General features: G+C 59.4%; 3 protein-coding genes across 5 annotated transcripts; all 3 read right to left on the bottom strand.

Moving 5' to 3' along the window:
- Positions 1–602: 602 nt before the first annotated feature.
- Positions 603–5,733, bottom strand: LOC136788751 (uncharacterized). 2 transcript variants are annotated; one of them, XM_066987428.1, is made up of 16 exons: positions 4,639–5,732; positions 4,446–4,525; positions 4,226–4,360; positions 4,040–4,119; positions 3,799–3,910; positions 3,590–3,679; positions 3,205–3,309; positions 2,927–3,079; positions 2,670–2,824; positions 2,275–2,566; positions 2,012–2,188; positions 1,756–1,911; positions 1,570–1,671; positions 1,349–1,451; positions 1,191–1,250; positions 603–975 (listed from the first exon to the last, which is right to left on the bottom strand). In XM_066987428.1, exons 1-16 carry the CDS (start codon positions 4,907–4,909, stop codon positions 719–721), a joined length of 2,328 nt encoding a protein of 775 aa, XP_066843529.1. In that variant the 5' UTR covers positions 4,910–5,732; the 3' UTR covers positions 603–718. The 2 variants fall into 2 exon arrangements, with proteins under 2 accessions (XP_066843529.1, XP_066843530.1); XM_066987429.1 differs by lacking the exon at positions 3,590–3,679 and having other exon boundaries at positions 4,639–5,733.
- Positions 5,734–13,959: 8,226 nt separating this feature from the next.
- Positions 13,960–20,052, bottom strand: LOC136788750 (uncharacterized). Of its 2 annotated transcripts, XM_066987426.1 has the most exons (16): positions 17,992–20,052; positions 17,799–17,878; positions 17,579–17,713; positions 17,393–17,472; positions 17,152–17,263; positions 16,943–17,032; positions 16,558–16,662; positions 16,281–16,433; positions 16,024–16,178; positions 15,629–15,920; positions 15,366–15,542; positions 15,110–15,265; positions 14,924–15,025; positions 14,703–14,805; positions 14,545–14,604; positions 13,960–14,329 (listed from the first exon to the last, which is right to left on the bottom strand). In XM_066987426.1, the coding sequence occupies exons 1-16, from the start codon at positions 18,260–18,262 to the stop codon at positions 14,073–14,075; spliced, it is 2,328 nt and encodes a 775-aa protein (XP_066843527.1). In that variant the 5' UTR covers positions 18,263–20,052; the 3' UTR covers positions 13,960–14,072. The 2 variants fall into 2 exon arrangements, with proteins under 2 accessions (XP_066843527.1, XP_066843528.1); XM_066987427.1 differs by lacking the exon at positions 16,943–17,032.
- A 3,252-nt stretch (positions 20,053–23,304) lies between these two features.
- Positions 23,305–25,600, bottom strand: LOC136788841 (maestro heat-like repeat-containing protein family member 7). The gene is made up of 8 exons (XM_066987553.1): positions 25,372–25,600; positions 24,977–25,268; positions 24,714–24,890; positions 24,458–24,613; positions 24,272–24,373; positions 24,051–24,153; positions 23,893–23,952; positions 23,305–23,677 (listed from the first exon to the last, which is right to left on the bottom strand). Exons 1-8 carry the CDS (start codon positions 25,404–25,406, stop codon positions 23,421–23,423), a joined length of 1,182 nt encoding a protein of 393 aa, XP_066843654.1. The 5' UTR covers positions 25,407–25,600; the 3' UTR covers positions 23,305–23,420.
- Positions 25,601–25,813: the final 213 nt, after the last annotated feature.

Here is a 25,813-nt window from a genome sequence, read left to right as displayed (position 1 = left end):
GCTCCCCCCTCACGGTGCAGGCGGGCCCAGCAGGGAGGCTGAGGGGGCCCTCAGGGAGGGCGGCCATTTTGTGGTCCCTTAAAGAGGTTTATTTTCAGCTTGAAACGATAAAATCTTTAAGGTTGGGAAGATCTCTCAACCTAATTTGGAGAAATCCCCCATGAAAGCGCGCCCCTAAACCTTTCAAACTCCTCCAGGCACGGTCTAAGGAGGTTTTCTGACCTCCAGCGGTGCTTTTGGTCTGAAAAGGGTGGATTTTACCACCCAAAATGAAACGTGACCAAAATAAACTTTATCCTATCAAAACTTTAACTGCTCAAAACTTAAAAAAAAAAAAGTGGGGTTTGGACCGTAAAAAAAAAAAAAAGAGTAGGGTTTTTTTTTTTTTTTCACATGAAATTATAAAGTCTTTAAGGTTGGGCTCCCCCCGTCTCCTTGGAGGCCACCTCAGCAGGCACCAAAGGAGGAGGCTGGGCACAGGAGGGAGGCCGGCGCGGAGCTGTGAGGATGATGGAGGCTGCGGAGCGCCTCCCTTAGGAGGAGAGGCCGAGGGGGTCCTTAGCTCGGAGGACGCCGAGGGGTGAACGCAGGAGGCACCGGACAAACATGGGGACGAAATTTATTTGTGGTGAGGGCGGCAAAACGTGGAGCAGGCTGCCCGGGGGGGGTGCGGAGGCTCCTCTGCAGGCATCCGAACCCCCTGCGGCCGTGAGGTGAGCTAGTCGTCCTTGCTCTGGCAGGGGGATGGGTCCTTGGACGTCCCTTCAGAGCCGGAACCTTCTGGGCTCTCCTCGGGCTGGGGCTCGGTCTTCGGCCTCTGGCGGCGCCTTCGAGGCCAGCAGCAGAGCGCCGCCAGCGGGTTCCACGGCACCGGCAGCCGCTGGAGCCACTTGCGATGCTGCAGCAGGGCCTGGATGGTGCGGGAGGTCTCCGCGCGCACCGAGGGCGCCGCGTCGTGCATCATGGGCTGCAGGACTGCGGGAGGACGGAGAGAGGCTGGAGCCTCCGCTCGGGCCGCGGAGACCCCTCCGGGAGCCCCCCAGCCGGGAGGAACGCGGGGAGCAGCCGCTCCGAGCGCCCCGCGGCCCCCCCGATTCGTTCCCCCCCCCAGCCTCCACCGCGCCTCCCCCGGGGCGGAGGCCCGGCCTCCAGTCCTCCCCCGCCCGGCCTCCAGTGCTCCCCTCACTCACTGTCGATGATTTCGCGCAGCTTCTCTTCGCTCTGGTCCTGGAGGAGCTCCGCGGCGAGCCCTAGGAGCAAAGCCGCCCGTCAGCCTCCGCCCCGGGCAGGGCGAGGGGAGGCCGCGGGGCCTCTTGCGGAGGCCGCTGGGGCAGGGAGGTGGCCTCACCGATGAACCTCACGGTCTCCTCGCGCACGGATGCCTGAGGGTCCTCCAGGTACGCCCGGCTCTGCTGTAGGCGCTTCTCTACCCGGTCTCGATCCTGCTGCAGCTGGAGAGGCCGCGAGGCTCGGTGAGCCTCCCCGGCCCCGTTTCTTCCCCCCCCACCCACCCACCTCGGGGAACCCCCGAGAGCCCCCCGCCAGCCTCGCCGCGGAGGCCGCCCTCACCAGGCACGCTCTGATCCTCCAGGTCTGCTCCATGTGGGCCACGTCCTTCAGCTCATCCCACCACAAGAGCTCCGCCGCCGCCATGAGGGCTTCTTGGGAGGCCTGCGAGGCAGCGGAGGCACGGGGCTCGGCGCCGGCTCCTCGCGCCCTCCGGCCTCGCCGCGAGCCTCCGTCGCCGGCGCTTACCTTGGCCACGCTGTGGGTCTCGTCGCTCATGCGCAGGTAGAGCGGGACGAGGATCTTGCGCACCTTCTTCCACATCTGCGTCTTGTGCCTCCACAGCACGCGCTCCATGGCCGCCTTGAAGAGCTTCATGGAGCTCTCCCGCACCGCGGCGGCCTCCTGGGGAAGAGGAAGAGGAAGGGGGACGGGGGGTTTCGGCTGCGTGGCTCCGGCACGGGGCGGGCGCCGCGGGGCCGCGGAGGCTCGTCCTCCCGCTTACGTTGTCCAGGAGAGGCTTGACCACGTCGACCAGCTCGAGGGCGGTGAGGCTGGCCGCCTTCTTCTCCACGATGCCGAGGATGTTGCCGCAGACCGCCAGGGCCGCCGCCGTGATGTGGGGCTTGCCGAACTGCAGGGTCTCCAGCACGTCCGGCAGCAGGCACTGCCCTGCCTTGGCCTGCGCCGAAAACACCGGGGCGTGAGGAGGCCGCCGCGCCGCCAGCCGAGGCCGGGAGCGGGGAGGGGAAGAGGGCGGAGGCTCACCAGCTGCGGCCTCTCCATCAGCGCCGCCAGGCCTTTGAGCGCCAGCCAGAGCAGGTGGAAGTTGGCGGTCCTGAGGCAGCGCTGCAGGCACTCCACGTCCCGCAGCTCCTTGGGGACGGGGTCTTCGGGGCGCTGGGCGTAGAGGAGGCTGAGGCGGACGAGGCTGAGGTCCTCGGCCACCCCGAGGAACTCGCGGATGTTCCTGTCGTGCAGCAGCAGGTGGAGCTCGTGCAGGAGCCGCTTCGCCATGGCGGGCACGGCAAACATCACCTCCCACATGTCCATCGAGGCGCTGCGGGCACGGAGAGGGCGTTATCGGCGGGGGCCCCGCGGGGTTATCGGGGGAGCCCTGGGGGCTGCGGTTTGGGGTGCCCTGGAGGCTCGGGGGCCGGTACCTTTCTTGGGACGGGCAGATGAAGAGCACGGTCATGAGCACGGAGCGGGGGAAGCACTCCGTGAGGAGGACGAGCAGCTCCAGGAGCCTCTTCCGCACGTCGGGCGCCGGCTGCTTCTTCAGCGTTTTGAAGAAGAAGTTGACGAAGTGCGGGACCTGCCGGGGGGACGCGGGGGGGTGAAAAGCGGCCTCCTTTCCTTCCCTGCCGGGGGGGGCGTCGAGGCCGGGGGAGGGGGCTCAGGGCGGGGGGGCTCTCACGTCCGCCAGCCAGCTGATGGGGTCTCGGGTGGTCGCGTCGAGCAGAAAGGAGACCCAGTGCTGGTCCTCATCGCACACGCCTTCTGTCACAAGCTGCAGGCAGGTGAGGATGAGGTCCGTCCTCTGCGAGATCTTCAGGTACCTCCCGAAGGGCTGCGGAAGGCGAGGAGGAGGTTGAAGAGGAGGCCGGGGAGGGAGGAGGCCCCGGCCTCGAGGCTCTGGGGGCTGCGGGGAAAGGGGGGGGGAACGACGCGGCCGGGGGTGGCCGAGCCGCTCACCTCCAGCGAGGAGCACTTGGCCAGGAACTCGCCCAGCTTGCAGACCCTTTCCATGGCTCTCCTGCGGGCGAGGGCGTTCGCGGAGGTGCAGAAACGCATCAGGGCCTGCGAGGAGAAAAGCGAGCTGCCGGCGGGGCTCGGGAGGGCTGGGGGCTGGGGGCTGGGGGGGCTGGGGGGGAGCCCCTCAGGGAGAAGGGGAGCCCCTCGGGGTGGGGGAGAGACCCTCAGAGAGAAGGGGAGCCCCTCGGGGTGGGGGGGAGCCCCTCAGGGAGAAGGGGAGCCCCTCGGGGTGGGGGGGAGCAACCTGGGGTGAGGAGGAGCCCCTCGGGGTGACGAGAAGCCCCCCAGGACGACGAGAAGCCCCCCAGCCGGGCGCGGGACAGACCTGCACGACGCTCTGCAGCTTCTCCGGGAGCTTGGTGGCCGGCGGGCTGAGCAGCAGCAGCTGCAGCATGCTGTCCACGGCGTGCATGGTCTGCGAGTGGGGGGGGAACGAGCGTGGGGTGAGCGTGGGGCTGGGGGCGCCCCGGGAAGGGCCCTGGGGAACCCCCCGGGGAGGGGAGGGCGGGGAGGGGAGGGGGCGCCGGCACCCACCATCACATAGAAGCGCGCGTTCAGCTTCTCCTTGGGGGGCAGCAGGAAGACGCTCTGGAAGCAGGTGTCGAGCAGCCGCAGCATCTCCCTCACCTTGATCACCTGCACCGTGCTGCGAGGAGAGGGGGGGGGAGTGAGGCCGCAGCTGAGGCCCGGCCTCGAGGAGAGGGCGCGAGGCGAGGCCCGGCCTCCCGAACCCAAGAACCCTCGGTCGAGGCCGGAGGCGGCCCCGGGCGCGTACCTCAAGGCGGCGACGGCCAGCATGGCTTGCTCTCGCACCGGAGACTGCAGCTGGTCCTGGGGCTCCGACGCCAGCACGATCTGCGGGAGGGGAGCGGGACGGGAGCTGGCACCCGGCCCCCAGCCCCCGGCGGCACCCAAGGTTGCAGCAGCCCCCCCCCGGCCGCCCGCCTCCCCCCCTTCTCACCTCGATGTGCCTGGCCACGTCGGTGCGGCGACAGAAGCAGTCGAGGCCCGCCGACAGCCCCTTCTCGCGGGCGGTGGTGCAGACGCTGCAGACGCTCTCCAGAAACTTCATTTTCTGCTCCTCGCTCAGGTGGCTCTGCGGGAGACCCCCGGTGAGGGTGGGGAGCCCCGGCCGGGAGCCCCCCCCCCAGCCCCCAAGCATCCACGGGGGTCGCCTTTACCTTTTGCTTGTTGGTTACAAAGGCGTCAATGGTGGTCACGGCCTCCTCTTCCTCCTGGTACACGGCCAGGTCGTCGAAGGCTGGGGGAGAGACAGCGAAGGGGGCCATGAGGGGAGAGCGGCGGCAGGGGCGGCGGCGAGCCCCCCCCCGGGGGAGCTCGGCGCGTTCGTGGCGGGGGTTTCTCTGCACTCACGGCCCGGCAGCGGCACGACCTCCTCCTCCTCCTCCTCCTGCTTCACCTCGAGGAAGTCGGAGGATTCCTCAATGGGGGTGGCCCAGCTGTCCACCCAGGCCAAGCGGGGCCGCTCGGGGGGGGGTTTGTCTGCCATGGTGAGGGGGGCGCGAAGGGAGGGAATGAAGCTCCACGCGGGGTGGGTCTCCGGCTCGCTCCCTCTCGCTCCTGCCCTGTCCTGACAGGCACTGGGGGGGGCGGCGAGGCGGCGACGGCTTTTATGTCGTGACATGGCGCGGGTCTCAAAGGGACCCTAACAACAGCACCCGCCCGGCCATGAGACCCCAAAAAGGGGGGGGCACGGCCTCAGCTCCCCCACCCCACACCCTCGTCAGCCTCCCATAAAAGCCCCCAGAACACCCCAAAACCCCTAAATCTCCCCCAAAATCTTTAAGGCTGGAAAGATCTCTCAACCTAATCTGGAGAAATCCCCCATGAAAGCGCGCCCCTAAACCTTTCAAACTCCTCCAGGCACGCTCTAAGGAGGTTTTCTGACCTCCAACGGAGCTTTTGAGTTGAAAAGGGTGGATTTTCCCAAAATAAAAATTTGCCAAAGTAAAACCATGTCTTCTCAAAACTTTGTCCTCTCAAAACTTTATCCTCTCAAAACAAAATTTACCAAAATAAAACTTTCTCCTCTCAAAATGGGTTAGGGGTTCGACCCCTCATTTTGACCACCCAAATCCTTGAACTTTTGTGTTTCCCACGTGCTCTACAACCACAAAACCCCATTTTTCACTCCCCAGTCCTTCAGAATTCCGATTTTTTTTCGAGGAGACCCCAAAAAGGGGGGCACAGCCTCGGCTCCCCCCTCACGGCGCAGGCCGGGCCCAGCAGGGAGGCTGAGGGGCCCTCAGGGAGGGCGGCCATTTTGTGGTCCCTCACGGAGCACAGAGGGGAGCACAGAGAGGTTTTAAAACCCCAAAATGAGGCTTCCGACCCTAAAGACAGGGTCCCCTAGCACTGAAAATTGGGATTTGCTGTGAAAAAGGAGGGTTTAATCTTGCAGTGAGAATTTGGGGTCTTGAAAAGGGAGGGTTGGATTTTAAAAAGTGGGGTTTGCACCTTAAAAAAAGAGGTTTATAGCCAAAAATTACAAAAAGGTTGGAAAGATCTCTTAACCTAATTTTGGAGAAATCCCCCATGAAAGCATGCCCTTAAACCTTTTAAAGTCCTCCAGGCATGGTCCAAGGAGGACCTCCAAGGAGGTTTTCTGGTCTCAAACAGAGCTTTTGGGCTGAAAAGGGTGGGTTTTCCCAAAATAAAACTTGACCAAAATAAACTTTGTCCTCTCAAAACTTAATCCTCTCAAAACTTTATTCTCTCAAAACCAAATTTACCAAAATAAAACTTTATTCTCTCAAAACAGGGCTGGGGTGTGACCCCTCATTTTTCCACCCAAATCCTTGAACTTTTGCTCTTTACTGTGTGCCGTAAACCCACAAAACCCCGTTTTCCACCCTAGTCCTTCAGAATTTCGATTTGTTTTCGAGGCGACCCCAAAAAGGGGGGCACAGCCTCGGCTCCCCCCTCACGGTGCAGGCCGGGCCCAGCAGGGAGGCTGAGGGGGCCCTCAGGGAGGGCGGCCATTCTGTGGTCCCTCACGGAGCACAGAGGGGAGCACAGAGAGGTTTTAAAACCCCAAAATGAGGCCTCGGACCCTAAAGACAGGGTCCCCTAGCACTGAAAATTGGGATTTTTTGTGAAAAAGGAGGGTTTAATCCTGCAGTGAGAATTTGGGGTCTTGAAAAGGGAGGGTTGGATTTTAAAAAGTGGGGTTTGCACCTTAAAAAAAAAAAAAAAAGAGTAGTTTTTTTGGTTTGTTTGTTTGTTTGTTTTTCACATGAAATTATAAAGTCTTTAAGGTTGGGCTCCCCCCGTCTCGTTGGAGGCCACCTCAGCAGGCGCCAAAGGAGGAGGCCGGGCACAGGAGGGAGGCTGAGGGAGCCCTCAGGGAGGGTGGCCATTTTGTGGTCCCTTAAAAAGATTTTTTTTAGCCTGAAATGATAAAATCTTTAAGGTTGGAAAGATCTCTCAACCTAATCTGGAGAAATCCCCCATGAAAGCGCGCCCCTAAACCTTTCAAACTCCTCCAGGCACGGTCTAAGGAGGTTTTCTGACCTCCAACGGTGCTTTTGGTCTGAAAAGGGTGGATTTTCCCAAAATGAAAATTGACCAAAATAAACTTTGTCCTATCAAAACTTTAACTGCTCAAAACTTTCTCCTCTCAAAACGAAATTTACCAAAATAAAACTTTATTCTCTCAAAACGGGGCTGGGGTTTGATCCCTCATTTGTCCACCCAAATCCCTGAACTTTTGTGTTTCCCACGTGCTCTACAACCACAAAACCCCATTTTTCACTCCCCAGTCCTTCAAAATTTCGATCTTTTTTGAAGAAGACCCCAAAAAGGGGGGCACAGCCTCGGCTCCCCCCTCACGGCGCAGGCCGGGCCCAGCAGGGAGGCTGAGGGGGCCCTCAGGGAGGGCGGCCATTTTGTGGTCTCTCAGAGCTTTGCTCTGGGGACTTGGGGCTTCCCTGGGGGGCTCGGAGCCCTTGCCCCGCAGCCACGAGCACTTGGCCAGGAACTCGCCCACTTTGCAGATCCTTTCCACGGCTCTCCTGCAGGCAAGGGCCTCAGAGAGAAGGGGAGCCCCTCGGGGCGGTGGGGGGACCGTCGGAGTGATGGGGAGCAACGTGGGGTAAGCAGGAGCCCCCCAGGGTGGTGGGGAGCTCCTCGGGGAATGGTCGGGAGCCCCTGGGGTTTGTGGGGAGCCCATGGGGTGGTGAGAAGCCCCTCAGAGTGATGGGGAGACCCCCAGGGTGGTGGGGAGCACTTCGGGGTGATGGGGAGCAACGTGGGGTAAGAAGGAGCCCCCCACGGTGAGCGGGGGCCCCGAGGGTGCTGCGGAGCTCCTTGGGGTGGTGAGAAGCCCCTCAAAGTGAAGGGGAGACCCCCGGGGTGGTGGGGGGCCCCTCGGGGTGAGGATGAGCCCCTCAGGGCGATGGGGAGCAATGTGGGGCAAGGAGGAGCCCCCCAGGGTGAGGGGGTCCCCAGCATTGGGGTGGGTGATCCTTGGGAGGTACCTTCAGATCCCAAACTTTTTGGGGTCCTTTGAGGCTGGGACTCCGGCCAGAGCTCTGTTTGGGGGGGTCTCCGGCTCGCTCCCTCTCGCTCCTGCCCTGTCCTGACAGGCACTGGGGGGGCGGCGAGGCGGCGACGGCTTTTATGTCGTGACATGGCGCGGGTCTCAAAGGGACCCCAACGACAGCACCCGCCTGGCCATGAGACCCCAAAAAGGGGGGGCACAGCCTCAGCTCCCACACCCCACACCCTCGTCAGCCTCCCATAAAAGGCTCCAGAACACCTCAAAACCCCTAAATCTCCCCCAAACCACCCAAGGCACCAGAATCCCCCCCCATGGGGCGCAGGTTTTCCCGCAGGCTCGGCCTTGAGCCCTCACAAATGGACTTAGAACTGAAAGGAAAGGTTTTAAAACCCCAAAATGAGGCTTCGGACCCTAAAGACAGGGTCCCCTAGCACTGAAAATTGGGATTTGGTGTGAAAAAGGAGGGTTTAATCCTGCAGTGAGAATTTGGGGTCTTGAAAAGGGAGGGTTGGATTTTAAAAAGTGGGGTTTGCACCTTAAAAAAAGAGGTTTATAGCCAAAAATTACAAAATCTTTAAGGTTGGAAAGATCTCTTAACCTAATTTTGGAGAAATCCCCCATGAAAGCACGCCCTTAAACCTTTTAAAGTCCTCCAGGCATGGTCCAAGGAGGACCTCCAAGGAGGTTTTCTGGTCTCAAACAGAGCTTTTGGGCTGAAAAGGGTGGGATTTCCCATAATAAAACTTGACCAAAATAAACTTTGTCCTCTCAAAACTTAATCCTCTCAAAACTTTATTCTCTCAAAACCAAATTTACCAAAATAAAACTTTATTCTCTCAAAACAGGGCTGGGGTGTGACCCCTCATTTTTCCACCCAAATCCTTGAACTTTTGCTCTTTACTGTGTGCCGTAAACCCACAAAACCCCGTTTTCCACCCCAGTCCTTCAGAATTTCAATTTGTTTTCGAGGCGACCCCAAAAAGGGGGGCACAGCCTTGGCTCCCCCCTCACGGCGCAGGCCGGGCCCAGCAGGGAGGCTGAGGGGGCCCTCAGGGAGGGCGGCCATTTTGTGGTCCCTCACGGAGCACAGAGGGGCTGAGGAGAGATGGCTGCCCGTGGCTTCTGGGGGGGACGCGGGGACGTGTCAGGGAATGGGGGGGCTCTGGGAACAGGGGGGGGCCTCTGCTAATTACAGTCCTCAGTCGTTAGTGTTGGAAGAGACCTCCAGTGTCACCTGGTCCCAAAAACTGAATGTGGGACTCGAGGGTCAGCGCAGTGCTCGAGGACCCACCCCCCCAAATAAAATTTCACAAAGCTCCCCTCAAAACCCCCCTAAAAGCCCCCAGAACACCCCAAAACCCCTAAATCTCCCCCAAACCACCCAAGGCAGCAGAATCCCCCCCATGGGGCGCAGGTTTTCCCCCACGCTCGGCCTTGAGCCCTCACAAATGGACTGAGAACTGAAAGGAAAGGTTTTAAAACCCCAAAATGAGGCTTCGGACCCTAAAGACAGGGTCCCCTAGCACTGAAAATTGGGATTTGGTGTGAAAAAGGAGGGTTTAATCTTGCAGTGAGAATTTGGGGTCTTGAAAAGAGAGGGTTGGATTTAAAAAAGTGGGGTTTGGGCCTTAAAAAAAAAAAGAGTAGTTTTTTTGGTTTGTTTGTTTGTTTGTTTTTCACATGAAATTATAAAGTCTTTAAGGTTGGGCTCCCCCCGTCTCGTTGGAGGCCACCTCAGCAGGCACCAAAGGAGGAGGCCGGGCACAGGAGGGAGGCTGAGGGAGCCCTCAGGGAGGGCGGCCATTTTGTGGTCCCTTAAAAAGATTTTTTTTAGCCTGAAATGATAAAATCTTGAAGGTTGGAAAGATCTCTCAACCTAATTTGGAGAAATCCCCCACGAAAGCACGCCCCTGAACCTTTTAAACTCCTCCAGGCACGGTCTAAGGAGGTTTTCTGACCTCCAACGGTGCTTTTGGTCTGAAAAGGGTGGATTTTCCCAAAATGAAAATTGACCAAAATAAACTTTGTCCTATCAAAACTTTAACTGCTCAAAACTTTCTCCTCTCAAAACAAAATTTACCAAAATAAAACTTTATTCTCTCAAAACGGGGCTGGGGTTTGATCCCTCATTTGTCCACCCAAATCCTTGAACTTTTGTGTTTCCCACGTGCTCTACAACCACAAAACCCCATTTTTCACTCCCCAGTCCTTCAAAATTTCGATCTTTTTTGAAGAAGACCCCAAAAAGGGGGGCACAGCCTCGGCTCCCCCCTCACGGCGCAGGCCGGGCCCAGCAGGGAGGCTGAGGGGGCCCTCAGGGAGGGCGGCCATTTTGTGGTCCCTCACGGAGCACAGAGGGGCTGAGGAGAGATGGCTGCCCGTGGCTTCTGGGGGGACGCGGGGACGTGTCAGGGAATGGGGGGGCTCTGGGAACAGGGGGGGGCCTCTGCTAATTACAGTCCTCAGTCGTTAGTGTTGGAAGAGACCTCCAGGGTCACCTGGTCGCAAAAACTGAATGTGGGACTCGAGGTTCAACGCAATGCTCGAGGATCCCCCCCCCCCCGAAAATAAAGCTTCAGAAAGCACCCCCCCCCAAAAACACAAGGTCCCCTCAAAACCCCCCTAAAAGCCCCCAGAACACCCCAAAACCCCTAAATCTCCCCCAAACCACCCAAGGCAGCAGAATCCCCCCCATGGGGCGCAGGGTTTCCCCCAGGCTCGGCCTTGAGCCCTCACAAATGGACTTAGAACTGAAAGGAAAGGTTTTAAAACCCCAAAATGAGGCTTCGGACCCTAAAGACAGGGTCCCCTAGCACTGAAAATTGGGATTTGGTGTGAAAAAGGAGGGTTTAATCCTGCAGTGAGAATTTGGGGTCTTGAAAAGGGAGGGTTGGATTTTAAAAAGTGGGGTTTGTACCTTAAAAAAAGAGTTTTTTTTTCACATGAAATTATAAAATCTTGAAGGTTGGAAAGATCTCTCAACCTAATCTGGAGAAATCCCCCATGAAAGCGCGCCCCTAAACCTTTTAAACTCCTCCAGGCACGGTCTAAGGAGGTTTTCTGACCTCCAACGGTGCTTTTGGTCTGAAAAGGGTGGATTTTACCACCCAAAATGAAACGTGACCAAAGTAAACTTTGTCCTATCAAAACTTTAACTGCGCAAAACTTTAAAAAAAAGTGGGGTTTGGACCTTAAAAAAAAAAAAAAAAAGAGTAGTTTTTTTTGTTTGTTTGCTTGTTAGCCTGAAATGATAAAATCTTGAAGGTTGGAAAGATCTCTCAAGCTAATTTGGAGAAATCCCCCATGAAAGCACACCCCTAAACCTTTTAAACTCTGGACCTCCAAGGAGGTTTTCTGACCTCCAACAGAGCTTTTGGGCTGAAAAGGGTGGATTTTCCCAAAATAAACCTTGACCAAAGTAAACTTTGTCCTCTCAAAACTTTATCCTCTCAAAACAAAATTTACCCAAAGAAAACTCTCTCCTCTCAAAATGGGGCTGGGGTGTGACCCCTCATTTGTCCACCCAAATCCTTGAACTTTTGCTCTTTACTGCGTGCCATAAAACTACAAAACCCCGTTTTCCACCCCCGAGTCCTTCAGAATTTCGATTTCTTTTTCGAGGCGACCCCAAAAAGGGGGGCACAGCCTCGGCTCCCCCCTCACGGTGCAGGCGGGCCCAGCAGGGAGGCTGAGGGGGCCCTCAGGGAGGGCGGCCATTTTGTGGTCCCTTAAAGAGGTTTATTTTCAGCTTGAAACGATAAAATCTTTAAGGTTGGGAAGATCTCTCAACCTAATTTGGAGAAATCCCCCATGAAAGCGCGCCCCTAAACCTTTCAAACTCCTCCAGGCACGGTCTAAGGAGGTTTTCTGACCTCCAGCGGTGCTTTTGGTCTGAAAAGGGTGGATTTTACCACCCAAAATGAAACGTGACCAAAATAAACTTTGTCCTATCAAAACTTTAACTGCTCAAAACTTTCTCCTCTCAAAACAAAATTTACCAAAATAAAACTTTATTCTCTCAAAACGGGGCTGGGGTTTGATCCCTCATTTGTCCACCCAAATCCTTGAACTTTTGTGTTTCCCACGTGCTCTACAACCACAAAACCCCATTTTTCACTCCCCAGTCCTTCAAAATTTCGATCTTTTTTGAAGAAGACCCCAAAAAGGGGGGCACAGCCTCGGCTCCCCCCTCACGGCGCAGGCCGGGCCCAGCAGGGAGGCTGAGGGGGCCCTCAGGGAGGGCGGCCATTTTGTGGTCCCTCACGGAGCACAGAGGGGCTGAGGAGAGATGGCTGCCCGTGGCTTCTGGGGGGGACGCGGGGACGTGTCAGGGAATGGGGGGGCTCTGGGAACGGGGGGGGCTCTGCTAATTACAGTCCTCAGTCGTTAGGGTTGGAAGAGACCTCCAGGGTCACCTGGTCGCAAAAACTGAATGTGGGACTCGAGGTTCAACGCAATGCTCGAGGATCCCCCCCCCCCCGAAAATAAAGCTTCAGAAAGCACCCCCCCCCAAAAAACACAAGGTCCCCTCAAAACCCCCCTAAAAGCCCCCAGAACACCCCAAAACCCCTAAATCTCCCCCAAACCACCCAAGGCAGCAGAATCCCCCCCATGGGGCGCAGGGTTTCCCCCAGGCTCGGCCTTGAGCCCTCACAAATGGACTTAGAACTGAAAGGAAAGGTTTTAAAACCCCAAAATGAGGCTTCGGACCCTAAAGACAGGGTCCCCTAGCACTGAAAATTGGGATTTGGTGTGAAAAAGGAGGGTTTAATCCTGCAGTGAGAATTTGGGGTCTTGAAAAGGGAGGGTTGGATTTTAAAAAGTGGGGTTTGTACCTTAAAAAAAGAGTTTTTTTTTCACATGAAATTATAAAATCTTGAAGGTTGGAAAGATCTCTCAACCTAATCTGGAGAAATCCCCCATGAAAGCGCGCCCCTAAACCTTTTAAACTCCTCCAGGCACGGTCTAAGGAGGTTTTCTGACCTCCAACGGTGCTTTTGGTCTGAAAAGGGTGGATTTTACCACCCAAAATGAAACGTGACCAAAGTAAACTTTGTCCTATCAAAACTTTAACTGCGCAAAACTTTAAAAAAAAGTGGGGTTTGGACCTTAAAAAAAAAAAAAAAAAGAGTAGTTTTTTTTGTTTGTTTGCTTGTTAGCCTGAAATGATAAAATCTTGAAGGTTGGAAAGATCTCTCAAGCTAATTTGGAGAAATCCCCCATGAAAGCACACCCCTAAACCTTTTAAACTCTGGACCTCCAAGGAGGTTTTCTGACCTCCAACAGAGCTTTTGGGCTGAAAAGGGTGGATTTTCCCAAAATAAACCTTGACCAAAGTAAACTTTGTCCTCTCAAAACTTTATCCTCTCAAAACAAAATTTACCCAAAGAAAACTCTCTCCTCTCAAAATGGGGCTGGGGTGTGACCCCTCATTTGTCCACCCAAATCCTTGAACTTTTGCTCTTTACTGCGTGCCATAAAACTACAAAACCCCGTTTTCCACCCCCGAGTCCTTCAGAATTTCGATTTCTTTTTCGAGGCGACCCCAAAAAGGGGGGCACAGCCTCGGCTCCCCCCTCACGGTGCAGGCGGGCCCAGCAGGGAGGCTGAGGGGGCCCTCAGGGAGGGCGGCCATTTTGTGGTCCCTTAAAGAGGTTTATTTTCAGCTTGAAACGATAAAATCTTTAAGGTTGGGAAGATCTCTCAACCTAATTTGGAGAAATCCCCCATGAAAGCGCGCCCCTAAACCTTTCAAACTCCTCCAGGCACGGTCTAAGGAGGTTTTCTGACCTCCAGCGGTGCTTTTGGTCTGAAAAGGGTGGATTTTACCACCCAAAATGAAACGTGACCAAAATAAACTTTATCCTATCAAAACTTTAACTGCTCAAAACTTAAAAAAAAAAAAGTGGGGTTTGGACCGTAAAAAAAAAAAAAAGAGTAGGGTTTTTTTTTTTTTTTCACATGAAATTATAAAGTCTTTAAGGTTGGGCTCCCCCCGTCTCCTTGGAGGCCACCTCAGCAGGCACCAAAGGAGGAGGCTGGGCACAGGAGGGAGGCCGGCGCGGAGCTGTGAGGATGATGGAGGCTGCGGAGCGCCTCCCTTAGGAGGAGAGGCCGAGGGGGTCCTTAGCTCGGAGGACGCCGAGGGGTGAACGCAGGAGGCACCGGACAAACATGGGGACGAAATTTATTTGTGGTGAGGGCGGCAAAACGTGGAGCAGGCTGCCCGGGGGGGGTGCGGAGGCTCCTCTGCAGGCATCCGAACCCCCTGCGGCCGTGAGGTGAGCTACTCGTCCTTGCTCTGGCAGGGGGATGGGTCCTTGGACGTCCCTTCAGAGCCGGAACCTTCTGGGCTCTCCTCGGGCTGGGGCTCGGTCTTCGGCCTCTGGCGGCGCCTTCGAGGCCAGCAGCAGAGCGCCGCCAGCGGGTTCCACGGCACCGGCAGCCGCCGGAGCCACTTGCGATGCTGCAGCAGGGCCTGGATGGTGCGGGAGGTCTCCGCGCGCACCGAGGGCGCCGCGTCGTGCATCATGGGCTGCAGGACTGCGGGAGGACGGAGAGAGGCTGGAGCCTCCGCTCGGGCCGCGGAGACCCCTCCGGGAGCCCCCCAGCCGGGAGGAACGCGGGGAGCAGCCGCTCCGAGCGCCCCGCGGCCCCCCCGATTCGTTCCCCCCCCCAGCCTCCACCGCGCCTCCCCCGGGGCGGAGGCCCGGCCTCCAGTCCTCCCCCGCCCGGCCTCCAGTGCTCCCCTCACTCACTGTCGATGATTTCGCGCAGCTTCTCTTCGCTCTGGTCCTGGAGGAGCTCCGCGGCGAGCCCTAGGAGCAAAGCCGCCCGTCAGCCTCCGCCCCGGGCAGGGCGAGGGGAGGCCGCGGGGCCTCTTGCGGAGGCCGCTGGGGCAGGGAGGTGGCCTCACCGATGAACCTCACGGTCTCCTCGCGCACGGATGCCTGAGGGTCCTCCAGGTACGCCCGGCTCTGCTGTAGGCGCTTCTCTACCCGGTCTCGATCCTGCTGCAGCTGGAGAGGCCGCGAGGCTCGGTGAGCCTCCCCGGCCCCGTTTCTTCCCCCCCCACCCACCCACCTCGGGGAGCCCCCGAGAGCCCCCCGCCAGCCTCGCCGCGGAGGCCGCCCTCACCAGGCACGCTCTGATCCTCCAGGTCTGCTCCATGTGGGCCACGTCCTTCAGCTCATCCCACCACAAGAGCTCCGCCGCCGCCATGAGGGCTTCTTGGGAGGCCTGCGAGGCAGCGGAGGCACGGGGCTCGGCGCCGGCTCCTCGCGCCCTCCGGCCTCGCCGCGAGCCTCCGTCGCCGGCGCTTACCTTGGCCACGCTGTGGGTCTCGTCGCTCATGCGCAGGTAGAGCGGGACGAGGATCTTGCGCACCTTCTTCCACATCTGCGTCTTGTGCCTCCACAGCACGCGCTCCATGGCCGCCTTGAAGAGCTTCATGGAGCTCTCCCGCACCGCGGCGGCCTCCTGGGGAAGAGGAAGAGGAAGGGGGACGGGGGGTTTCGGCTGCGTGGCTCCGGCACGGGGCGGGCGCCGCGGGGCCGCGGAGGCTCGTCCTCCCGCTTACGTTGTCCAGGAGAGGCTTGACCACGTCGACCAGCTCGAGGGCGGTGAGGCTGGCCGCCTTCTTCTCCACGATGCCGAGGATGTTGCCGCAGACCGCCAGGGCCGCCGCCGTGATGTGGGGCTTGCCGAACTGCAGGGTCTCCAGCACGTCCGGCAGCAGGCACTGCCCTGCCTTGGCCTGCGCCGAAAACACCGGGGCGTGAGGAGGCCGCCGCGCCGCCAGCCGAGGCCGGGAGCGGGGAGGGGAAGAGGGCGGAGGCTCACCAGCTGCGGCCTCTCCATCAGCGCCGCCAGGCCTTTGAGCGCCAGCCAGAGCAGGTGGAAGTTGGCGGTCCTGAGGCAGCGCTGCAGGCACTCCACGTCCCGCAGCTCCTTGGGGACGGGGTCTTCGGGGCGCTGGGCGTAGAGGAGGCTGAGGCGGACGAGGCTGAGGTCCTCGGCCACCCCGAGGAACTCGCGGATGTTCCTGTCGTGCAGCAGCAGGTGGAGCTCGTGCAGGAGCCGCTTCGCCATGGCGGGCACGGCAAACATCACCTCCCACATGTCCATCGAGGCGCTGCGGGCACGGAGAGGGCGTTATCGGCGGGGGCCCCGCGGGGTTATCGGGGGAGCCCCGGGGGCTGCGGTTTGGGGTGCCCTGGAGGCTCGGGGGCCGGTACCTTTCTTGGGACGGGCAGATGAAGAGCACGGTCATGAGCACGGAGCGGGGGAAGCACTCCGTGAGGAGGACGAGCAGCTCCAGGAGCCTCTTCCGCACGTCGGGCGCCGGCTGCTTCTTCAGCGTTTTGAAGAAGAAGTTGACGAAGTGCGGGACCTGCCGGGGGGACGCGGGGGGGTGAAAAGCGGCCTCCTTTCCTTCCCTGCCGGGGGGGGCGTCGAGGCCGGGGGAGGGGGCTCAGGGCGGGGGGGCTCTCACGTCCGCCAGCCAGCTGATGGGGTCTCGGGTGGTCGCGTCGAGCAGAAAGGAGACCCAGTGCTGGTCCTCGTCGCACACGCCTTCTGTCACAAGCTGCAGGCAGGTGAGGATGAGGTCCGTCCTCTGCGAGATCTTCAGGTACCTCCCGAAGGGCTGCGGAAGGCGAGGAGGAGGTTGAAGAGGAGGCCGGGGAGGGAGGAGGCCCCGGCCTCGAGGCTCTGGGGGCTGCGGGGAAAGGGGGGGGAACGACGCGGCCGGGGGTGGCGGAGCCGCTCACCTCCAGCGAGGAGCACTTGGCCAGGAACTCGCCCAGCTTGCAGACCCTTTCCATGGCTCTCCTGCGGGCGAGGGCGTTCGCGGAGGTGCAGAAACGCATCAGGGCCTGCGAGGAGAAAAGCGAGCTGCCGGCGGGGCTCGGGAGGGCTGGGGGCTGGGGGCTGGGGGGGCTGGGGGGGAGCCCCTCAGGGAGAAGGGGAGCCCCTCGGGGTGGGGGAGAGACCCTCAGAGAGAAGGGGAGCCCCTCGGGGTGGGGGGGAGCCCCTCAGGGAGAAGGGGAGCCCCTCGGGGTGGGGGGGAGCAACCTGGGGTGAGGAGGAGCCCCTCGGGGTGACGAGAAGCCCCCCAGGACGACGAGAAGCCCCCCAGCCGGGCGCGGGACAGACCTGCACGACGCTCTGCAGCTTCTCCGGGAGCTTGGTGGCCGGCGGGCTGAGCAGCAGCAGCTGCAGCATGCTGTCCACGGCGTGCATGGTCTGCGAGTGGGGGGGGAACGAGCGTGGGGTGAGCGTGGGGCTGGGGGCGCCCCGGGAAGGGCCCTGGGGAACCCCCCGGGGAGGGGAGGGCGGGGAGGGGAGGGGGCGCCGGCACCCACCATCACATAGAAGCGCGCGTTCAGCTTCTCCTTGGGGGGCAGCAGGAAGACGCTCTGGAAGCAGGTGTCGAGCAGCCGCAGCATCTCCCTCACCTTGATCACCTGCACCGTGCTGCGAGGAGAGGGGGGGGGAGTGAGGCCGCAGCTGAGGCCCGGCCTCGAGGAGAGGGCGCGAGGCGAGGCCCGGCCTCCCGAACCCAAGAACCCTCGGTCGAGGCCGGAGGCGGCCCCGGGCGCGTACCTCAAGGCGGCGACGGCCAGCATGGCTTGCTCTCGCACCGGAGACTGCAGCTGGTCCTGGGGCTCCGACGCCAGCACGATCTGCGGGAGGGGAGCGGGACGGGAGCTGGCACCCGGCCCCCAGCCCCCGGCGGCACCCAAGGTTGCAGCAGCCCCCCCCCGGCCGCCCGCCTCACCCCCTTCTCACCTCGATGTGCCTGGCCACGTCGGTGCGGCGACAGAAGCAGTCGAGGCCCGCCGACAGCCCCTTCTCGCGGGCGGTGGTGCAGACGCTGCAGACGCTCTCCAGAAACTTCATTTTCTGCTCCTCGCTCAGGTGGCTCTGCGGGAGACCCCCGGTGAGGGGGGGGAGCCCCGGCCGGGAGCCCCCCCCCCAGCCCCCAAGCATCCACGGGGGTCGCCTTTACCTTTTGCTTGTTGGTTACAAAGGCGTCAATGGTGGTCACGGCCTCCTCTTCCTCCTGGTACACGGCCAGGTCGTCGAAGGCTGGGGGAGAGACAGCGAAGGGGGCCATGAGGGGAGAGCGGCGGCAGGGGCGGCGGCGAGCCCCCCCCCGGGGGAGCTCGGCGCGTTCGTGGCGGGGGTTTCTCTGCACTCACGGCCCGGCAGCGGCACGACCTCCTCCTCCTCCTCCTCCTGCTTCACCTCGAGGAAGTCGGAGGATTCCTCAATGGGGGTGGCCCAGCTGTCCACCCAGGCCAAGCGGGGCCGCTCGGGGGGGGGTTTGTCTGCCATGGTGAGGGGGGCGCGAAGGGAGGGAATGAAGCTCCACGCGGGGTGGGTCTCCGGCTCGCTCCCTCTCGCTCCTGCCCTGTCCTGACAGGCACTGGGGGGGGCGGCGAGGCGGCGACGGCTTTTATGTCGTGACATGGCGCGGGTCACTAAGGGACCACCCCCAGGTCACAAAGGGACCCTAACAACAGCACCCGCCCGGCCATGAGACCCCAAAAAGGGGGGGGCACGGCCTCAGCTCCCCCACCCCACACCCTCGTCAGCCTCCCATAAAAGCCCCCAGAACACCCCAAAACCCCTAAATCTCCCCCAAAATCTTTAAGGCTGGAAAGATCTCTCAACCTAATCTGGAGAAATCCCCCATGAAAGCGCGCCCCTAAACCTTTCAAACTCCTCCAGGCACGCTCTAAGGAGGTTTTCTGACCTCCAACGGAGCTTTTGAGTTGAAAAGGGTGGATTTTCCCAAAATAAAAATTTGCCAAAGTAAAACCATGTCTTCTGAAAACTTTGTCCTCTCAAAACTTTATCCTCTCAAAACAAAATTTACCAAAATAAAACTTTCTCCTCTCAAAATGGGTTAGGGGTTCGACCCCTCATTTTGACCACCCAAATCCTTGAACTTTTGTGTTTCCCACGTGCTCTACAACCACAAAACCCCATTTTTCACTCCCCAGTCCTTCAGAATTCCGATTTTTTTTCGAGGAGACCCCAAAAAGGGGGGCACAGCCTCGGCTCCCCCCTCACGGCGCAGGCCGGGCCCAGCAGGGAGGCTGAGGGGCCCTCAGGGAGGGCGGCCATTTTGTGGTCCCTCACGGAGCACAGAGGGGAGCACAGAGAGGTTTTAAAACCCCAAAATGAGGCTTCCGACCCTAAAGACAGGGTCCCCTAGCACTGAAAATTGGGATTTGCTGTGAAAAAGGAGGGTTTAATCTTGCAGTGAGAATTTGGGGTCTTGAAAAGGGAGGGTTGGATTTAAAAAAGTGGGGTTTGCACCTTAAAAAAAAAAAAAAAGAGTAGTTTTTTTGCTTTGTTTGTTTGTTTGTTTTTCACATGAAATTATAAAGTCTTTAAGGTTGGGCTCCCCCCGTCTCGTTGGAGGCCACCTCAGCAGGCGCCAAAGGAGGAGGCCGGGCACAGGAGGGAGGCTGAGGGAGCCCTCAGGGAGGGTGGCCATTTTGTGGTCCCTTAAAAAGATTTTTTTTAGCCTGAAATGATAAAATCTTTAAGGTTGGAAAGATCTCTCAACCTAATCTGGAGAAATCCCCCATGAAAGCGCGCCCCTAAACCTTTCAAACTCCTCCAGGCACGGTCTAAGGAGGTTTTCTGACCTCCAACGGTGCTTTTGGTCTGAAAAGGGTGGATTTTCCCAAAATGAAAATTGACCAAAATAAACTTTGTCCTATCAAAACTTTAACTGCTCAAAACTTTCTCCTCTCAAAACAAAATTTACCAAAATAAAACTTTATTCTCTCAAAACGGGGCTGGGGTTTGATCCCTCATTTGTCCACCCAAATCCTTGAACTTTTGTGTTTCCCACGTGCTCTACAACCACAAAACCCCATTTTTCACTCCCCAGTCCTTCAAAATTTCGATCTTTTTTGAAGAAGACCCCAAAAAGGGGGGCACAGCCTCGGCTCCCCCCTCACGGTGCAGGCGGGCCCAGCAGGGAGGCTGAGGGGGCCCTCAGGGAGGGCGGCCATTTTGTGGTCTCTCAGAGCTTTGCTCTGGGGACTTGGGGCTTCCCTGGGGGGCTCGGAGCCCTTGCCCCGCAGCCACGAGCACTTGGCCAGGAACTCGCCCACTTTGCAGATCCTTTCCACGGCTCTCCTGCAGGCAAGGGCCTCAGAGAGAAGGGGAGCCCCTCGGGGCGGTGGGGGGACCGTCGGAGTGATGGGGAGCAACGTGGGGTAAGCAGGAGCCCCCCAGGGTGGTGGGGAGCTCCTCGGGGAATGGTCGGGAGCCCCTGGGGTTTGTGGGGAGCCCATGGGGTGGTGAGAAGCCCCTCAGAGTGATGGGGAGACCCCCAGGGTGGTGGGGAGCACTTCGGGGTGATGGGGAGCAACGTGGGGTAAGAAGGAGCCCCCCACGGTGAGCGGGGGCCCCGAGGGTGCTGCGGAGCTCCTTGGGGTGGTTTGAGCCCCTCAAAGTGAAGGGGAGACCCCCGGGGTGGTGGGGGGCCCCTCGGGGTGAGGATGAGCCTCTCAGGGCGATGGGGAGCAATTTGGGGCAAGGAGGAGCCCCCCAGGGTGAGGGGGTCCCCAGCATTGGGGTGGGTGATCCTTGGGAGGTACCTTCAGATCCCAAACTTTTTGGGGTCCTTTGAGGCTGGGACTCCGGCCAGAGCTCTGTTTGGGGGGGTCTCCGGCTCGCTCCCTCTCGCTCCTGCCCTGTCCTGACAGGCACTGGGGGGGCGGCGAGGCGGCGACGGCTTTTATGTCGTGACATGGCGCGGGTCTCAAAGGGACCCCAACGACAGCACCCGCCCGGCCATGAGACCCCAAAAAGGGGGGGCACGGCCTCAGCTCCCACACCCCACACCCTCGTCAGCCTCCCATAAAAGCCCCCAGAACACCCCAAAACCCCTAAATCTCCCCCAAACCACCCAAGGCAGCAGAATCCCCCCCCATGGGGCGCAGGTTTTCCCGCAGGCTCGGCCTTGAGCCCTCACAAATGGACTTAGAACTGAAAGGAAAGGTTTTAAAACCCCAAAATGAGGCTTCGGACCCTAAAGACAGGGTCCCCTAGCACTGAAAATTGGGATTTGGTGTGAAAAAGGAGGGTTTAATCCTGCAGTGAGAATTTGGGGTCTTGAAAAGGGAGGGTTGGATTTTAAAAAGTGGGGTTTGCACCTTAAAAAAAAAAAAAGAGTAGTTTTTTTTGTTTGTTTGCTTGTTTGTTTTTCACATGAAATTATAAAGTCTTTAAGGTTGGGCTCCCCCCGTCTCGTTGGAGGCCACCTCAGCAGGCGCCAAAGGAGGAGGCCGGGCACAGGAGGGAGGCTGAGGGAGCCCTCAGGGAGGGCGGCCATTTTGTGGTCCCTTAAAAAGATTTTTTTTAGCCTGAAATGATAAAATCTTTAAGGTTGGAAAGATCTCTCAACCTAATCTGGAGAAATCCCCCATGAAAGCGCGCCCCTAAACCTTTCAAACTCCTCCAGGCACGGTGTAAGGAGGTTTTCTGACCTCCAACGGTGCTTTTGGTCTGAAAAGGGTGGATTTTCCCAAAATGAAAATTGACCAAAATAAACTTTGTCCTATCAAAACTTTAACTGCTCAAAACTTTCTCCTCTCAAAACAAAATTTACCAAAATAAAACTTTATTCTCTCAAAACGGGGCTAGGGTTCGACCCCTCATTTTGACCACCCAAAATCCTTGAAATTTTGTGTTTACCGCGTGCTCTACAACCACAAAACCCCGCTTTCCACCCCAGTCCTTCAGAATTTCGATTTTTTTTCGAGGAGACCCCAAAAAGGGGGGCACAGCCTCGGCTCCCCCCTCACGGCGCAGGCCGGGCCCAGCAGGGAGGCTGAGGGGCCCTCAGGGAGGGCGGCCATTTTGTGGTCCCTCACGGAGCACAGAGGGGCTGAGGAGAGATGGCTGCCCGTGGCTTCTGGGGGGGACGCGGGGACGTGTCAGGGAATGGGGGGGCTCTGGGAACGGGAGGGCCTCTGCTAATTACAGTCCTCAGTCGTTAGGGTTGGAAGAGACCTCCAGGGTCACCTGGTCGCAAAAACTGAATGTGGGGCTCGAGGTTGAACGCAGTGCTCGAGGATCCCCCCCACCCCCGAAAATAAAGCTTCACAAAGCACCCCCCCCCAAAAAAAAGCACAAAGCTCCCCTCAAAACCCCCATAAAAGGCCCTAGAACACCCCAAAACCCCTAAATCTCCCCCAAACCACCCAAGGCAGCAGAATCCCCCCCATGGGGCGCAGGTTTTCCCGCAGACTCGGCCTTGAGCCCTCACAAATGGACTTAGAACTGAAAGGAAAGGTTTTAAAACCCCAAAATGAGGCTTCGGACCCTAAAGACAGGGTCCCCTAGCACTGAAAATTGGGATTTGGTGTGAAAAAGGAGGGTTTAATCCTGCAGTGAGAATTTGGGGTCTTGAAAAGGGAGGGTTGGATTTTAAAAAGTGGGGTTTGGACCTTAAAAAAAGAGGTTTTTTTTCACATGAAATTATAAAATCTTGAAGGTTGGAAAGATCTCTCAACCTAATTTGGAGAAATCCCCCATGAAAGCACGCCCCTAAACCTTTTAAACTCTGGACCTCCAAGGAGGTTTTCTGACCTCCAACAGAGCTTTTGGGCTGAAAAGGGTGGATTTTCCCAAAATAAACCTTGACCAAAGTAAACTTTGTCCTCTCAAAACTTTATCCTCTCAAAACAAAATTTACCCAAAGAAAACTCTCTCCTCTCAAAATGGGGCTGGGGTGTGACCCCTCATTTGTCCACCCAAATCCTTGAACTTTTGCTCTTTACTGCGTGCCATAAAACTACAAAACCCCGTTTTCCACCCCCGAGTCCTTCAGAATTTCGATTTCTTTTTCGAGGAGACCCCAAAAAGGGGGGCACAGCCTCGGCTCCCCCCTCACGGTGCAGGCGGGCCCAGCAGGGAGGCTGAGGGGGCCCTCAGGGAGGGCGGCCATTTTGTGGTCCCTTAAAGAGGTTTATTTTCAGCTTGAAACGATAAAATCTTTAAGGTTGGGAAGATCTCTCAACCTAATTTGGAGAAATCCCCCATGAAAGCGCGCCCCTAAACCTTTCAAACTCCTCCAGGCACGGTCTAAGGAGGTTTTCTGACCTCCAGCGGTGCTTTTGGTCTGAAAAGGGTGGATTTTACCACCCAAAATGAAACGTGACCAAAATAAACTTTGTCCTATCAAAACTTTAACTGCTCAAAACTTAAAAAAAAAAAAGTGGGGTTTGGACCGTAAAAAAAAAAAAAAGAGTAGGGTTTTTTTTTTTTTTTCACATGAAATTATAAAGTCTTTAAGGTTGGGCTCCCCCCGTCTCCTTGGAGGCCACCTCAGCAGGCACCAAAGGAGGAGGCCGGGCACAGGAGGGAGGCCGGCGCGGAGCTGTGAGGATGATGGAGGCTGCGGAGCGCCTCCCTTAGGAGGAGAGGCCGAGGGGGTCCTTAGCTCGGAGGACGCCGAGGGGTGAACGCAGGAGGCACCGGACAAACATGGGGACGAAATTTATTTGTGGTGAGGGCGGCAAAACGTGGAGCAGGCTGCCCGGGGGGGGTGCGGAGGCTCCTCTGCAGGCATCCGAACCCCCTGCGGCCGTGAGGTGAGCTAGTCGTCCTTGCTCTGGCAGGGGGATGGGTCCTTGGACGTCCCTTCAGAGCCGGAACCTTCTGGGCTCTCCTCGGGCTGGGGCTCGGTCTTCGGCCTCTGGCGGCGCCTTCGAGGCCAGCAGCAGAGCGCCGCCAGCGGGTTCCACGGCACCGGCAGCCGCTGGAGCCACTTGCGATGCTGCAGCAGGGCCTGGATGGTGCGGGAGGTCTCCGCGCGCACCGAGGGCGCCGCGTCGTGCATCATGGGCTGCAGGACTGCGGGAGGACGGAGAGAGGCTGGAGCCTCCGCTCGGGCCGCGGAGACCCCTCCGGGAGCCCCCCAGCCGGGAGGAACGCGGGGAGCAGCCGCTCCGAGCGCCCCGCGGCCCCCCCGATTCGTTCCCCCCCCCAGCCTCCACCGCGCCTCCCCCGGGGCGGAGGCCCGGCCTCCAGTCCTCCCCCGCCCGGCCTCCAGTGCTCCCCTCACTCACTGTCGATGATTTCGCGCAGCTTCTCTTCGCTCTGGTCCTGGAGGAGCTCCGCGGCGAGCCCTAGGAGCAAAGCCGCCCGTCAGCCTCCGCCCCGGGCAGGGCGAGGGGAGGCCGCGGGGCCTCTTGCGGAGGCCGCTGGGGCAGGGAGGTGGCCTCACCGATGAACCTCACGGTCTCCTCGCGCACGGATGCCTGAGGGTCCTCCAGGTACGCCCGGCTCTGCTGTAGGCGCTTCTCTACCCGGTCTCGATCCTGCTGCAGCTGGAGAGGCCGCGAGGCTCGGTGAGCCTCCCCGGCCCCGTTTCTTCCCCCCCCACCCACCCACCTCGGGGAGCCCCCGAGAGCCCCCCGCCAGCCTCGCCGCGGAGGCCGCCCTCACCAGGCACGCTCTGATCCTCCAGGTCTGCTCCATGTGGGCCACGTCCTTCAGCTCATCCCACCACAAGAGCTCCGCCGCCGCCATGAGGGCTTCTTGGGAGGCCTGCGAGGCAGCGGAGGCACGGGGCTCGGCGCCGGCTCCTCGCGCCCTCCGGCCTCGCCGCGAGCCTCCGTCGCCGGCGCTTACCTTGGCCACGCTGTGGGTCTCGTCGCTCATGCGCAGGTAGAGCGGGACGAGGATCTTGCGCACCTTCTTCCACATCTGCGTCTTGTGCCTCCACAGCACGCGCTCCATGGCCGCCTTGAAGAGCTTCATGGAGCTCTCCCGCACCGCGGCGGCCTCCTGGGGAAGAGGAAGAGGAAGGGGGACGGGGGGTTTCGGCTGCGTGGCTCCGGCACGGGGCGGGCGCCGCGGGGCCGCGGAGGCTCGTCCTCCCGCTTACGTTGTCCAGGAGAGGCTTGACCACGTCGACCAGCTCGAGGGCGGTGAGGCTGGCCGCCTTCTTCTCCACGATGCCGAGGATGTTGCCGCAGACCGCCAGGGCCGCCGCCGTGATGTGGGGCTTGCCGAACTGCAGGGTCTCCAGCACGTCCGGCAGCAGGCACTGCCCTGCCTTGGCCTGCGCCGAAAACACCGGGGCGTGAGGAGGCCGCCGCGCCGCCAGCCGAGGCCGGGAGCGGGGAGGGGAAGAGGGCGGAGGCTCACCAGCTGCGGCCTCTCCATCAGCGCCGCCAGGCCTTTGAGCGCCAGCCAGAGCAGGTGGAAGTTGGCGGTCCTGAGGCAGCGCTGCAGGCACTCCACGTCCCGCAGCTCCTTGGGGACGGGGTCTTCGGGGCGCTGGGCGTAGAGGAGGCTGAGGCGGACGAGGCTGAGGTCCTCGGCCACCCCGAGGAACTCGCGGATGTTCCTGTCGTGCAGCAGCAGGTGGAGCTCGTGCAGGAGCCGCTTCGCCATGGCGGGCACGGCAAACATCACCTCCCACATGTCCATCGAGGCGCTGCGGGCACGGAGAGGGCGTTATCGGCGGGGGCCCCGCGGGGTTATCGGGGGAGCCCCGGGGGCTGCGGTTTGGGGTGCCCTGGAGGCTCGGGGGCCGGTACCTTTCTTGGGACGGGCAGATGAAGAGCACGGTCATGAGCACGGAGCGGGGGAAGCACTCCGTGAGGAGGACGAGCAGCTCCAGGAGCCTCTTCCGCACGTCGGGCGCCGGCGGGCGCCAGGGTCATCTGGTCCCAAAAACTGAACGTGGGACTCGAGGTTCAGCGCAGTGCTCAAGGACCCCCCCCCCACTTCCGAAACTAAAATTTCACAAAGCTCTCCTCAAAACCCCCCTAAAAGCCCCCAGAACACCCCAAAACCCCTAAATCTCCCCCAAACCACCCAAGGCAGCAGAATCCCCCCCATGGGGCGCAGGTTTTCCCCCAGGCTCGGCCTTGAGCCCTCACAAATGGACTTAGAACTGAAAGGAAAGGTTTTAAAACCCCAAAATGAGGCTTCGGACGCAAAAGACAGGGTCCCCCAGCACTGAAAATTGGGATTTGG

The sequence above is a fragment of the Anser cygnoides genome, chromosome W (genome assembly GCF_040182565.1).
Source record: "Anser cygnoides isolate HZ-2024a breed goose chromosome W, Taihu_goose_T2T_genome, whole genome shotgun sequence".
Lineage (NCBI taxonomy): Eukaryota > Metazoa > Chordata > Aves > Anseriformes > Anatidae > Anser > Anser cygnoides.
This window is presented reverse-complemented; position numbering and strand designations above follow the sequence as displayed.